The sequence below is a fragment of the Typopeltis vanoorti genome, chromosome 14, assembly GCF_054136105.1.
Source record: "Typopeltis vanoorti isolate ZY-2024b chromosome 14, IOZ_Tvanoo_1.0, whole genome shotgun sequence".
In the NCBI taxonomy this organism is placed as follows: domain Eukaryota; kingdom Metazoa; phylum Arthropoda; class Arachnida; order Uropygi; family Thelyphonidae; genus Typopeltis; species Typopeltis vanoorti.
The window spans coordinates 111,748,478-111,765,000 of NC_143562.1; the positions used below are offsets into that span (position 1 = coordinate 111,748,478).

At 32.7% G+C, this 16,523-nt stretch overlaps 1 protein-coding gene across 1 annotated transcript in view; it reads right to left on the bottom strand.

The window, feature by feature from the left end:
* Positions 1-11,140: 11,140 nt before the first annotated feature.
* LOC150099838 (vitamin D3 receptor-like) overlaps positions 11,141-16,523 on the bottom strand; it is a 20,317-nt gene continuing 14,934 nt past the window's right edge. Inside the window, exon 2 of the mRNA XM_090403500.1 lies at positions 11,141-12,483. Coding sequence (XP_090259626.1) covers positions 11,141-12,483 — 1,343 coding nt within the window. The remainder of the gene's footprint in view (positions 12,484-16,523) is intronic.

Below are 16,523 nucleotides of genomic sequence, written 5' to 3' on the forward strand. Positions count from 1 at the left end.
GCCTTCTCGTGACCATTCTTTTTGTAAATAATTTCCTAACACTTGTATTATTGTTTGTACTAGCTTGAGTATGGTCGATTTTTCTTGAGATATGGGAGTGAAAACCTCTATGTATGCGAAACGGAAAGTTTTACTTCTCGTGCCAGAAAGCGACTAAATCGGGAATCGGTAGAAGAAAGAGGACTTTAAATATACAAATATTACCAAGACAAAATGAAAAAATTCAGAAGAAAAGAATCAAACCTTGCAGACTCATTGGCATATTCTAAAAATCACGTTGTCTGTTCAGTCATAGCGGTATAAGATGAAGTTGTCTGCAGGTATAAAAATATAAGATTTCGACGTTGCACTCAGATAGTTCGGAAGTTAATAGTAAGCCATTTATATGCTGTCTATGGACTTAAACAGTCCGAACTAAAGTTTGAACTTAAACAGACCAAAGTATTGTGTAAAAGTAGCTAAATAAAATCCAAGGGAAGACTTTAGTATGAATTTATGTATTTGTGTATATATGTTATTGAATTTATCAATTAAATAAATTATCTACGCATATAAATAACAGAAAGGTTTCAAAATGTTTTGGAGGCTAATGCAAAAGCTTGGAAATTGAGGAAGGAGCACTGTAGAAGGATTACGGATGCAAAAATGCTGACATGAAACCTGCTGATAAAGATATTCTGTATATCTGGAGAATTTCAAACATTGAAAATGAATCAAGAAGTGACAGCGCATTGGTAGAAATATTTAAGAGGAATGCAAACAGGACTACATACGAGGGCGGTTGCTGTAAAGTTCTGATAAATACCTAGAACAAAAATGATATGGTTTGTGCAACAAGAGAAAGACTTTTTTCTCACAGGATTGCAAATGATGCAGTAACAAGTGTACAAATGTTCTGTGTGTCACATGGTTCTACCTCAGTTCCTTCATGGTGACTATCAGAACTTTCCACCCACACCCCCTTTTGTATCATTTTCCGCAAACATAAGGTTTTCACTTTCATATCTCAATAAAAATAGACCATACTCTAGCTGAAGAACTCAAATGAAAAAAAAAAGAAAAAAAAACCCAAACTAAAACACAAAATAATTATGGAAAGTGAGTTGGAAATTACGGCAATATGAATACCATTTATGTTTAAAGGTTATATTTAGGTCTGAAAAAGACATATGAAAAGGTACGGAGGAAAAAAAAAACTATTCAAAGCGGAACAATTATGTGATGTGTTACATCATATATCGACGATATATTTCAGCTGTAAGTCGGCAGTTAGAATTAATGGGATACGAGAAGATGATCTGATGTTAAAATCAGGTGTGTGATAAGCGTGCGCATTACATTCACTGTTATTCATAATATATATATTATGATATATATATATATATATATATATATATATATATATATATATATATATATATATATATATATATATATATATATATATATATATATATATATATATATATATATATATATATTCATAATATATATATTATGATATATATATATATATATATATATATACATACATGAAAAGCAAATCGGAGTTATTGATCTTAGCTGATAATAGACCAGCTAAGATGAATTTTGTGTTATACTGTTAAACAAATTTTGTACGAAAATGAACAATAAAAAGATAAAGACTATGAAAATAGGCAGGCATATGCAACTGAAAACACCAATTGCATCCTGAATGGAAAACTTTATAGAAGAACCAGTGAAACAGTTTGCCTATGTAGGCACAATTTTATTAAATATTACAAATAAAATATGACGCAAATAAATACAATTAAAACATGAAAAGCAAACAACAGAATAAGCAAACCTGGTGTGTAAGGGAGTCAAGTAAATAAATGTATATTTGAAGAAGAGAGAGAAATTATAATTACTTCAGTCAAACACTTCCTACGGTGTTTGTCTGATCAGGCAGTTCAGACCAACTTTACTTATAGTTCTGAGATCTATAAGTAAAGTTAGATAAATAAAGTATAAGTAAACTAAGTGATAGGAACTTGGTTAGAAATAAAACAGACATTCCAGTTACTGAACAGATAGCATCAATGGCAGAATCATATTAAAAACGTGATATTAGGAAGGATTTTGACATTGCTAGCATTCAGGAATATGAGCAGAGCTAATACATTCCTCACGTGGTACAGTCATGTAAACAGAAATGGAGAGAAAGGCTAAAACTGATGCAGTTAATAGTGCTTTAGAACGCCAAAATAGAAGATGTGACTCGTACTGGTATTCTGATACATAACGTAATAATTTAGAGGAAAGTTCTCGATAGGAATTAAGTAATAATGTAATCTCTTCATTTAGTACTATCATAGTTTCCTCTATACCATTTGAAGACAGATATCAGGAATCAAAGGATGATTTTGGTAATGATTTTAATTATTTAACGGTCGAATGAATTACACATGATCAAAGAATCTATGGCCACAAATCACGATCGTACTTAATATTACTTTAAGGACAGAATTTTAAAAACTAAGCAAAATGATTTCAGTGGAAAAAAAAACTAGTAACAAGTAGTTTTAGGATTTAGTACCTACTACAGGAAGTTGTAAATCTCTGTCACCACAATATGTTCATAATAAGATGGCTCATCATGTTGAAGATAAATCGCATATGCGTTATTGAAATTCCTACCACAAATAAAAGTATAGGATGAGAGCGTATTTCCAAGAAACAAACTGAAGAAAACTCTCTCAAGTAATTTAAATTTTATTTGGAAATCATCTTCATGAAATCGTTAACTTATTACTGCGGATGATGAACTATAAAACTGAGTAAATGTAAAATTGTATGTTAATTCGATGTCATGAAATTTATTGATGTATCGGAGGTTATTCCATGACAAAAATTAAATACAATGCATTTTAGAAATTGGTTTGATGAATGAAAAAAACACTTGATTGTTTAAAAAATAATTAGATTTCAGAAACAAATCCTCTCCTACCAGCTCGAGTGTTTCCCGGAATAACAAAAGTAGCATGAGCATAGAGAGAAGCAATCATGTAATTGACCAAGAAAAATATTCGAAAATGTTTATTTCAACCTTTAATGTGCGAATATTCTTAACAGTGACAGGTACATTAACTACTAGGCCAATCAGGCGAGCATTTTGGATTATGGAGAAAGTGTCACGCAAATTAACATCACCGAAAATGAGAATGCCATCAAACGAAAAACAAAAAAATAATTCTTGGCGAAGACGAGGTAAATAAGGAAACCCAATTCCGCTAGACTGTTAACAGCTGCACCTCAACATGTGCTCAGAAACTTGACTCCATTATCCCACTGTAATGCAGTTCAGAATAACCAAAAGATGATATAATAACTAAAAATGGGCTAGTTGATTAAGGGTGATTTGCTCATCTCTCTCTCTCTCTTAAAAGGAAGTTGGTTCAATATTGGTTCCGCATCATAACAAAAAACCAAAAAATGCAGCATGCAACGAGCAAGGATATAAATATTTGGGAAATTGAAAAAGCATTGAAGATAAAAAAAATAGATAGGCAGATCACAAAATGTTTTGACCTTACGCAAAATATCCAAACAGTTAAAGAGAAACTGAGCTGGGCATGTAGCAGGATGAAAACGACAGATGGCTAGTCCTTCCTACAGTCTACAGTTAGAATTCCCAGAGAGCACAAGAGATATAGATAAAGATAGACAATATTGCATGACTTCATCGGAAAAGTAGGAAACAGTTGGATGAGGATCATAGAGGATGAGTGAAAAAATTTGAGAGGTCTTTGCCCATCATTGGGATCCAACTTTCTAATAAGATCAGTCCACTGAGAAGGTAGGTCACCTAAGTAGTAATTTCTGGAGTGATATATGGTCAAGTCAGCTCCCACGTGAAGTTCAAGCTGGGCTGTGTATCGTACTATTTGCATATTGCACAAACAACTTTGATGGTGTTGGATAGAAAAGAGCTTAACAGATTAACTTAACAGGTGATACGAAGCAAAAAATACTGCAAGTGATCGCGCGCGTCTAATTTTGTGTGTGTGTGTGTGTGTGTGTGTGTGTGTGTGTGTGTGTGTGTGTGTGTGTGTGTGTGTGTGTGTGTGTGTGTGTGTGTGTGTGTGTGTGTGTGTGTGTGTGTGTGTGTGTGTGTGTGTGTGTGTGTGTGTGTGTGTGTGTGTGTGTGTGTGTGTGTGTGTGTTAAGAAAACAAAATAAACATATTCCATAAAAATAATATTTTATTGCATCTTTGCTGTCAATTTGCATACAAATATAAAGCACCTGCAATATGATCGAGATTCTACTCGGGAACATGATTATAAAAAGCACCTCAATAAAGCTATCTTCACCGGTTAGGAGGAGGAGCATTTCACACACACACACACACACACACACACACACACACACATGGATACCCTTTATTAACACAACGAAACTATCTTTATCATAACCATTAAGAATTGGCGTGTTTAGAAACCAATTAAAGCGGATCACAATACTTTTATCAAGCTTTGTTCCTCTCTTTCCTAGCAGTCATTGCGAATTTTAATACCTACATATAATAAAGCATATTTGTTAATCTGAAACATACAGCTGTATATGGAGACAGCAATTTTTCGTAAATAAAATGTTACATAAACAGATTATAAAGACAGATATATAGATAAAGAGAGAGAAAGAAGGAGAGATAGAGCGTGTGTGTTAGGTGCCAACATAAATCGAATTTCATTTCATAAATTTGTTATTTCAATTTTTCACTAAATTGTATGACGTACACATTTAGTTTCATCAAAGATCGTGTTTCATTTCAGTAACATTTCAGTTACGCGCACTTTATAATGATGTTTGCTTTGAACGAAGTAAAAATAAGTACTATACTTTCATTGGCGCAGTATGAAGTTGTGACATGTGTTATATACAAATTTGGCGATCATATTCATTTGTTGGTGTTTCCTTTATTTTGATGCAAAATGAAAAGTTCACATTACTGCATAACGCAGTTCTGTTCTACTGTGAATGTAACGTAAAGTCATTGTGGACAACATAATTTCTCTGGTATTATAACAGCATGTTTAAACGAGTAATTCATATCACTTATCACTCGAAATGATTTGCTAGTGACTATATATACTGTATATGTTTACTAAGACTTGTCAAAACTGCCGACACCTTTCAAAGGTATTTTTTGTTTCTCTTAAGTATGAGTGAGATGCTCGCGTAATGATTCAAGTATAAGAAACAAATATCATCTTTGAAGAATTCCATTGATGACGTCTCTCTTAAATTTTTCGCAAAATAATTTCCTCCGAACTTTGCAATATAGTTAAATAAAGCTTGGGCGACTTTATTACGTGACTTATTATTTACATGAGAATAATAGGTTTGGCTTATGTTTTCGAGAAAAAAATAGGTGAATGGTCGAGAGTTCAGTGATAAAACACAGATGTCACTTCTAAATATTCTTTTGAATAAATGTACCTGAAATGAAAAAAGGTAAAAACAAACTCGGCGAGATATTTTAACGAGCGAACATGACTAGCATGTAAAAACACAAAATAATAAGATTAGCAATTTTATTCTATTGATGGTCAAATTACTAATCATAATATTATAGTAGCTATAATAGCTTGGTTGAATATGGGTTCGAATCCTTTCTTTGGCATAGATGTTTGTGTCTTTAGGTGTGAAATGAATTTCATTGCCAGATTTCGTGAAACCACCGCCCTGCTTACTTTGAAAATAAAGCGGTTTGAAAATAACGCTCTTGTTTGGTTTATCGAGTAGTTTTTTTGAACTACGTAACAATAAATAAAAATACAAAAAATATTTTTGGTACCAATGTTGTAATGGTTCACCATTCGTGAGCGGAAATCAACATAATATCTGACACACTGAAAATTTATTTTAATTTTAAAAAATGTATTCCTATTTCAAATAACGTAATAATAAAATTTTAAATACTAATAAGATGTGTTACGATGCAATTAACTGCCATGTAACTAAATTGGAATTAGTAGTTTAAAGGTGGGAAGAGAGTAGAGCCACATTGTTCCTGAAGGTTGGTGGTTGAATATGGGGCAAACAACCCTATCTCGTTAAAAATCTTCTAGTCACGAAAGAAGTCTTAGTAATCTACATTGGACGGGACTTAAAGGAATATAGATACAACAATCGGAATATCGAAAATATCATAAACTTCGAAAATATTATTTTCCAAGTTTATGTATTGGATATGGTAGCAATACAGAAGACACAATGGAACAATGGATAGGGGAAGATAAGAAAAACAACCGCTTACTCTATTAGATGGAAACACAGATAAACATAAACTTGGAAAAGCCCAAAAGAAAAAAAAATCTTAATCGGTGATCAAGATCGAAGCTTTTAATTAAAGAATAAACAAGCTAAGAATACAAAAAAAAAATGGTTCAAGGTAACGTTTATTAATGTAAATGCACCCACAGAAGCTGAAGAAGACGATAGAAAAAGATAAATTATACGAAAAAGTGGAACTAATTCTCGCAACAAAAACACCACAAATTATATAATTAACCTAGCAGAGATATTTTAATCCAAAATCCGAAGGGAAGTATATAAAAATTGTAGGAGGCCAAAGCTTAGCCTTCATGAAAAAACTAATGAAAAAAGAGTAAACATGCCCCCCCCCTCCAGAAATCTAGTACTTGGAAATTTCCTAATCGAAATGTGTTTAATCAAATAAACAATATAATATAATTTTATAATCAATAAAAGAGCATCATGATCGGATCCAAATATCTGGAATTTCAGAGAAGCTGAATTGACAGTGATTAGATTGCGTTCTAATAATATGAACCATTCTTTGGGTTAAAATAAACAGTAAATATTTTCCAGTGCGTATGAATCAACAGAACAGCAAAGTAGATAAATCAGAGGAGAGAAGAGAATACGAGACTGAATTAACACAAAAACTGAAAAATAAACAGCTGAAAGAGATTGAAAACATCGTATACAATCATGTGCTATTATTAAAAAACGTTCTTCGTTTGAATCCAACGCATGTGAAAATTAATATTTCAGTATTATTGAAATGTTGATTTTTCATTACAGAAAGTAGTCTTGACTCTTTATGCTCTTTGAGTTTGTAAAAATAACTTATTACCATTCATCAGTCTTAATTATTTCACACTTTTCAAACTGGAATGTGTAATTTCTGCTATCTATTATATACGCGACAAATGCACCGTTACGTCCTGATGAATTTACAAATACAGAATGTCAGTTGCACATTGATTGGAAATCGATCTATGGGGCTGCCGAGTTTTGTCATGTGTATTTTGATCCATTTCAAATAGGTTGTCACTTTTTAATGTGGTTCTTTTCTTTAATATTTTAATGTGGTCTTGTTTTTAATGCTTTTTAAATGTTTTTAAATTGTTTTTAAATGTTTTTTTAAATTAAAAAAATGCTTTTTTAATGTTTTTAAAGTATTTTTAATGTGGTCTTGTTGAGGGAATAAATGCAAAAATCAGCGAATATAATGAGATATGTTTAATAGTTGAAGGGATGGTTTATTTTGAAACATGCAACAAGAATTAACATGCAGTATAAAGTATGTGTATTTATCTTAATCTTATTTTATCACTGAACTTTTCAACTCGTATGCATTTCTGGTTCACTTTATTAACATGCATTTCCGATTAAAAGCAGTTGTTTTTATCTGTCGAACAAAACAATCTTTTTTCGCTTACTTGAAAATGCCTTGAAAATGACTTGATTTTTTAAAATTTCTTGATTTGCATGTGATTGAATGAATACTTTCATACACTCATCCATGCAACATTATCACTAAGGTTTGCAAATTAATTTTTAAATATCAATTTTCACGTAATTTATGTTAAAATTAATGTTTCCCACTTACTTTAATGCGGTATGTCGCTTCTGCGATAATCGTGAATTCTTATAGCGATTTGTCTGTTTTGTATTTGTATATATCATACACTTTTTTGAGAGAGAAAAATTTAGAAACTATTTTAAATAGCTTTCAATATATTTGAAGAGATTTTTCACTATACATTCCAAGTATTCTCAATCATTTATATATTTTAACTTATGATTTTCAATATTATCTTTCATAGACTTTCGTCTAAGAACAAATATCGACAATGAACTAAAATTAAAGAAACACTGATTTAATTGCTTGACAGTGAGAGTTTTACACTGTTGGTCATACAGCCAAAAACATGTTTTTTTTTGTTGTTGGTGGTGGTGGTGGTTTTTTTTTTTTTTTTGGAGAATTTTTGTTTCTTTAACTGAAACTTACAAGAAACTAAAAGTTGGTTTTTTAGACGTTTCTTGTTCCGGCACTAGGTCTACAGAATATTTATGTAAGTACTTCAGAAATATTTCTTAGTTTATATTTCTTTGTTTATATCTTAGAAATATAAACATGTTTTATATTTCTGAGTTTCTATATTTCTAATTATTAATAAGTTTTATATTTCTAATTACTAGATAACTAGATAATACGTTTGGATCAATTAAGATGAACTAAGTTTGAATCAACACAAATTCTAACGAGGTAAGCAAGAAGTTTTTTACTTCAGCGTTAGAAGTTGTTTCCATTGAAAGCAGCTTTAGGTGTTAATTCATGGTTCCATTTCAAACACTGCTAAATTTTCTTTACTGCAATTAATTATTATTTACTCGCCATTTATCGGATGTTTCAAATCAGAAAATGAAGTAATAAATAAGAAAAAAAATTCGAATGCAGAATATATTTTAATACGAAATTTTGGATTCCATTTAACCTCAAATATTCCGCAGTTAAATGTTATCAGCGATCAGTGTAATCAGTGTAATCTCCTGATTACAGGAGACTGTAATCAGAAGAATATTCTTAAAGAATATTCCAAACCCAAAGTTTCTCAGTGGCAATTTATTTTGATCTTTCCGACACTTTTGTTTGTTAAATATCTAATTATTTAGGAACTAAGAAAAAAATTTTTTTTCTTAGTTGAAGAATCACAGTCTGAAAATCTCTCGTATAGAAATACAAAAATATATATATGACTATATGAATGCATGTTAATCTCTCACCGGTAAAGGCACTGTATTGTCTGTGACTAATTACTTTTATCTTGCCCAAAATGTAAGCAGGAGAAAAGTAATTTTAATATTTCAAAAAAATTCAAGCTCATCATATGCAACGCAACCTAACGTGTAGCATTGCCTAAGTTCCATTTTAATAATATTCGGTATAGAGAGATACACAATTTTAGACTTTCAAGTAATAAACATTCTTACTTTGTGACTTACAGACATTACAAAATAAATAAACATTCAAACGTTAGACACAGAATAACTTTAACGCTGTACACATATTTTAATTTTAGGAGGAGTTGTCTACGTACGAACGGTATTTGTATACAATCCATTCACTGGCAGAATAAAAAAAAAAAAAAAAGAAAAGAATCAGGGTAGTTGATTCTACTTCATTGTACCTGAACGGAGCATTATGGTTTGTAAGAGTCTAAACACCGAGATAAGCTTCAAGACCCATTTTGTTCAAATTTGGCCATCCTTAATTCAGAACCACATAATTGGATTGCACTGTAATTGTATTATTGTAATTGTACCTCAACTATGTACAAGTACGCCATACAGGTATACGCATGTCCATGTTGGTATATAGGGAAAATTTAACACTTGAGCTCGACATACGCTTTTAGTATGTCCTGAAACAGACAAAAATATTCCGTTCTGCCTGAAGTTTAAGCCTTATTTCATCACATTATCATCACGTTAATTAATATTAGTCAACATTTAAGAAGAATATTCTAAACTATGATATTCATATATATATATATATACATATATAGGAATATTTTTTGCAAATATTAAATACATGTGCTGCATTTAGACAAAATAATATGCATATTGCTGTGGTAATCACCAAATGGTTGCATTTCAAATGGAAATTTTGACTGTAAAAAAAACTCACTCGTTGACTGCAAGTTATCTTTTATAAAGCTGGATTTAGCACAATGATATAATATATCACAATTAAATCGTAATATTCAATGTCAAGCACGCAGTGATTTATCTAAAGCAGGAAACCAATAGGTATATAGCGATGTCGTGCAGTCTGTGAATATATCATCTCCATTAGTGCTCATTACAAAGTGTGGCCTCAGGCACGTGTTTCCTGTTTTCGCAGTAAATTTATTCTACACTTTAGAGTCCTATGACCGTCTGCCAAGACACTGACTTCACAGGCTAACAAAAACATGCACTGGGCGTGGATCTTCCGGAGCGAGACTAACTCGCCTCATGTAAGTCTGGAGTTTGATTCTGTGAAGCTCCTCCTTCTTTCTACCAGCGAATGGACGAAGAACGAGTTTAATAATTAGCTAACATTTATTTAACTATGACAGTAAACGTCGTTTTATAGTTGTGGACGGAATACTTACGCCGCCATACCCTGATAATATCACTTACATTCACAATTTTAATGCCGCTATGGATAGGCTCCAGAGCCTATCACCACGTCACCGCGATCATCACAGTCTGTGCAGGACTTGGTTGATAGATGAGATCTCGCTTAAAGCAACACATTCAATACCTGAGGTACAGAAATGGTCTACAAGAAAAATGTTTTACAAGAGGATCGTCTAAGAGAACCCAGCTATGCTTGCTTCATAACAAATACCTTAATGATGCTTATGTTTTATTAATTCCTATATTTTGTAAAATATGTAGGAATATATACAAAACATTTCTTTTATATAATAATCGTGTTTTTTTGGTTTAATGTAGATAGAAATTACATTATATTTCGAAAGAGAGAGAGAGAGAGAGAGAGAGAGTACTCATCAAAAATTCACTTCAGCTTATTTGTCTTATGTAAATATTCGTTTTGACTACCTTCTCTTCGGAATTTTTATTTTTAAAGGACAAGGCATCACCTATTGCACCTAATGCAAGAATGGATATATAGGCTGGTATTTGTGCAGGTTCTTAAATAATTTTGCTAAGAAAGTTTTAAGAAAACATTCTCATTACATGTGTCAATTTAAATCTCGTATACTGTGAAATCATAGCCACTCCACTCTCAGACAACCCTCCTTTACAGTTTCACATTAAACTATTAAGAACAAATAGTCAATTACCCGTTATGTTTTATAGAGCAAATATCTCTCAGATCCCTCACTGGAACTTGATTCTTCCTCAAGAGATACCGGTGAGGATGACCATCGTAAAACGTCTCTCCTTATGCTCCATACCCGACGGCCGTAGCTACTGCTTTCTTCAGGAGGAGCACACATACTGGCTGCTGCTGCTGCTTCTGCCACCTGCGAAGCGGTGTCAATTTTAAGCGATGACAGCCTTTGTTGGATCTCTTCGAGTTCTTCCTTAGCTAATCTGAGATGGTATTCGGTATGCGCATCAGTTAACTCTCTGAGGTCAGGCAGCTTCAGCAGCAGCTTTGGATACAGAGCTGTTGTATTTTCCACACCATAACGCCACGTCATGTACTTCTTCATCAGAATATAAAACCTCTCTTGCTCTTTCGCCACCACATCTGCATTGGCTAAGCCAGGTCGATCTGGAGACAAAAGAACAATTATTAATAGCAACATAGTTGTTGCCTCATCTGGATCTAATTCTTTCACTCCACGGATAAATTTCATGTGTTTTTCGAATAATTCTTGTGACACTAGTTTCGTTATATCGTCCGAATGAAGAACTGGTGCATCCCTGTACATTGGTTTTCCAGTGTCGGGCCACCGGGAGAGTTTCTCGTCGTAAGTGTACGAGCCTCTGATAAAACATAACTCTAGGACACCTGTTTGTAAAAGCACTTCTTGGTCCCGCTGAGGTATCTGTGCAAATGTTTCTAGGCGTTGCGCAAAGTGCGCGAACTGTTTAATCACAGTGAAGAACATGTCCAATATTTCGGTCCTCGAGCGGTCTGTAGATCGAGGGTGAAGCTTTTCGCTAAAAGGCACTGCTCGATAACTTGTTTCATATAAATTCACAAGCGTCTCGATCGTGTGAATATCCTCCTCAGTTAAATATCTACCAATTTCGTTCAGATCTGGTTCGTATTCGGCTAAGCTGGGTCGTCGATGTTTCTTTTCCACTTCAACAGTCTCTTGCCTCTGACGTTTCTCCATACGACTCTTTAACAACTGCATCCTCTCCTCTTCAGTCATCACCCATCCTTTTTCCATACCAATAGATAAACATTTCTGGAAGCGGCAATATTGACAACATTTTCGAGAGCTGATAGTAATCTCGCACCTTCCCTCATAGGGACAATGAAAATTTTTAAAGGCCTCATTTTGCACAGATCGACGGAAAAATGCTTTGCAGCTGTCGCACGATATTCCTCCAAAATGATAACTTTTGGCTCTATCGCCACAGACGCCACATACTTTCGGGGGCTTAGATGAAGTACTTGCAAATTCCTCTGATGATATTCCACTGCTACCATTAGGGGATAGACTCATTGCTAAAAATAATAAAAGAATAAATTAAATTTATTTTGTAAATGACAAAACTAACATTTCAGTTAACTTTCAAGTAAGACTCAGTAGCTGAAAGAAACCGTGACAAGGATTACATTTTAATAAGTATGCCTGAAAGTGTTTAGATTCATATATTAAGTATACATTTCAGCTGAAGGCACAAAAGATCCATATTTGCTAACTAAGCAACTATTTTCAGTGACTATAATGAAAGATAAGTTATGGCCACCAAATTATCGTGTTTACTGTATTGAATGAGGTCTATTATCGAAAGGATAAACACTGCTTCGTTTCCATAATGAAATTTTGATTTTGATCAAACGTGGGCTTGGCAAGGTTACAAAATTGGACCTTTTGTTCTCTTCGCAAATGGCAGCGAATACTCAGTAATAAATACAAATATCACAGTTTGTGATTGTTTACAAGCGGCAATGTCAAATATTTACTCTTAATTACTCTAACTAATAATTAATTAATATATGATTCAAGACTGAATAGAAAATTCAATAATTCCATCTTCTTGAAGATGCTAAACCGAAAGGTCTTTTGGCAGAGCAATTTGATTTCTTATAAATATAATTTTGATAAGCATTTGAACTTGTCTTCATTGTTCTGTTTGACACATTGTCTACATTCTCTAGGCCAGTTGTTTGTTCTGCAGGGAAGAAAGACAAACCGAATTTCTTTAAGGAAATACCCTACGATCTCTACATGAACGTATCTGCGTAAATCACTATCACTTGCTGGCTATTTATGGAAATATTGTCCTCACTATCGATAAGTCTGGTAGGCACTGAACTTGAGAATCAAAACAAGAAATCAATGTTTTCCAGGCACATTAAATGAATTCGTTATTCATTCAATGTATTTGGAAGATGTATTGAATGAATACATCTTCCAAATGAATCCTATATTTATTCAATACATCGTAAATTCAATTCATTCAACAAGCCTATGCCTTTCTTCCGAACACATTCAATGAATAAGGAAGCAATTATTCATTCAGTTTGTGTGGAAGAAATGTGTGCTTTTATAGTAACCGCTGCTGTTCGAAACAGTCAATCCAGCCGATGAACGCATGTAGGGCTTGATTACTTCGTGCATCCTGAACTAATCACGAAACTATAATATATTTGAGTGTTAAATACTGTATCTTGGTTCAGTATAGAAATGGAGACATTGAGTTTGTCAAGGATTTTGTGAAGTAGAGATATACATAAATGATATTCACAACTTCCATACTAAGTCAAACATATCAATAAGCAAATAATACTGCATTGCTAATATTCCACGTAGACATTAATACTGCCCTCCAAAGCAGTATTAATGTCTACGTGGAATATTAGCAATGCAGTCATACTACTTTAACAAATTACAGTAAACAACACGACAACTCAAATGCTAATCATAAATCACCCAACATTCATGCCCCCCTCAACCACTGACTCTATACACATACCCCGCTGCATCAACTATGGCAGATATAAATGCCTCAGTCTTTATATTGAAAATAAATGGACTAATCTATGATATTGCATACAATTATTAATAAATTATTTTAATAACTATTACTATAACAACAAAGATACATTATTTAAATTAAGGGGATATTAAATCCCACATAGTTTAAAAACTGAATAAGAAACTGAAAGATCGGAATCAAAGAGTTTCATGCCGAATATAGTAACTATAAAAGTATCGGCAACTACTAGCGTAAGCTAAAGCACGTAGTTCAAATAGTTGCCCTACTTTGTACGTAGTACAAACTAGGGCAACTCACAGCAAAGGTGAAGAAAGTTCTTAGTATTTCACATAATGTAAAACCCATCTCCTAGGAGATGTATGATGTTATATATTATGTTATGGTGGTAGGTCACTACCCAGACCGGTTTCGATCTTTATTGAGATCTCATCAGTGAGTAGCTAGACCGACCAAATTTGGTCGGTTGAAAATGAGTGTTTAACGCTGTTAAAGTATACACTGGGATGTTACTTAATATGTACAATAATATTGAGACTATTGTACATACATAAATATTTCAAAGATCAATAAATCATTATTATTATTATTATTATTATTATTATTATTATTATTATTATTATTATTATTATTATTATTATTATTATTACGATGTAACACGTGAGGAATGGAAGTGTGTAATCTGCTTGAGGAACAAAGAAACGCACGTAAGGCAGCCACCTACGATGCAGCTGATTATACCGGAGGCAAAATCAGATGACGAACTGAACAGACAAAAAAACGCAGGTGAGTCCTATAATTTAAACTCCTTAAGTATACTAATAGAAAACGGTCTAGTGACTATAAAAGCCAGCTTAGTAGATCTTGTGCAAGAACTCTTTAAGAAACAGAACGAACAAATAACAAAAAAATCTAGCGAATATGAAGATTTGGTAAAACATAATAATTTAGCAGTTATAGAAGTGTTGCAAACGGTAAAAGACATTAAAATGAGCATTAACGCACTAAAAGACAGGCAACACAATTTGATGAAAGAGACATCCGAACTCCGTCAAGAACTTCATTCTATAAAACTACAATACGAACGTTTAAATCAGCAACAACATAAAAAAGATCTTGTCATAAACGGTCTTCCTGAAACTGCACCTACAGAAAACCTCAGAGACGTGGTTTTAAAATTAGGCCATGTAATTGATATACCCCTACAGCTTAACGACATTCAGACCGTAAATCGGATTCCTAGGAAGAGCAAAAACCTAGGCTTCCCACGACCTGCACCAGTCATAATTCATCTTAAAAGCAAGTCCACAAGAGACAATCTCATAAAATCCAGCAGGCAGAAAAAACCAGTTGCCAAGGACTTGAACGCACAGCAAGACAATACAGAACAATCTTCCTATCCGAATATTTAACACCATTCAACCAGAATCTGTTGTACCAAGCAAGAAAAGCAAAGCAAAAATGGAAAAAAATTACCAATTTTTGTGGACCAGAGATGCCAAGATATTCATAAGGAAGTCACAAACTTCAAAGCCGATCCAAATTAAAAGCACAGAAGACATAGAAAGGCTGCCACTGTGAAGAAAAAAGCCTCCTAAATAGTTCAAAAAGAAGTCCACAATAAAAAAAGAACGTGAACCATCAAGACAAATGCAATAACACAGAGTATATCAGCAATTTCACTTTGATCCGACCTTTCAGATCATTCATTTGACCTCCCAAAGATCTGCCTACTTCCAACACAGCAACCAAATCAATAACAAATATACGTATATATAACCAGTATCACCCTCAGATAAGCTAATTACAAAGCTTCGAGGGTGCAGTTGAGTTGCATCCCAGTAGTAGTATTTATCTAACATTCTGTAATGAATTCTAGTAGTAAACAGAAAATGTGATAGTAATACTTCAGTTACATATTTAAGTTTAAAATTATATATTTAATTTACAATTTAAATTTTAAAAAAATTATTATTATATAAACTGCAACATAAGTAATATTGTTTAACTTGTGAATCAGTAACAATAAACACGATTACTATGATTATTATTAATGGTAATAATTCACACTTTTTACTCTTGTGTCAATGAGAAATTCTGCAAATGATAATATTAAGAGTAATTATAATTCTTACTGAACCATTTTGCAAGAAAAAGATGCATTGTTGCCTAAATGTTAGTATATTCATGTAATTATTTGAGAGATAATAAACTAAAAAAATAAATAAATAAATAAAAATTATTATTATTATTATTATTATTATTATTATTATTATTATTATTATTATTATTATTATTATTATATTCAGTCGGCAATATTACGAAGTGGCAAATTTTCAGCGTCCCTCCATATTTTAATATCTCTAATGAAGATGTTCTGGCTGAGATGTTACTTGTGGCATTTTAATTGCTCAGAGAAATAACAAGTAAGGTTTCTTTTATCGAAATTAAGCATATAACAGATAATGGAAATTCAAATGTTCGTATTTTATCAGCAGCTGGCTGTCTCATTTTTGAAATTTTTGAACGAATAGCATCAATGAT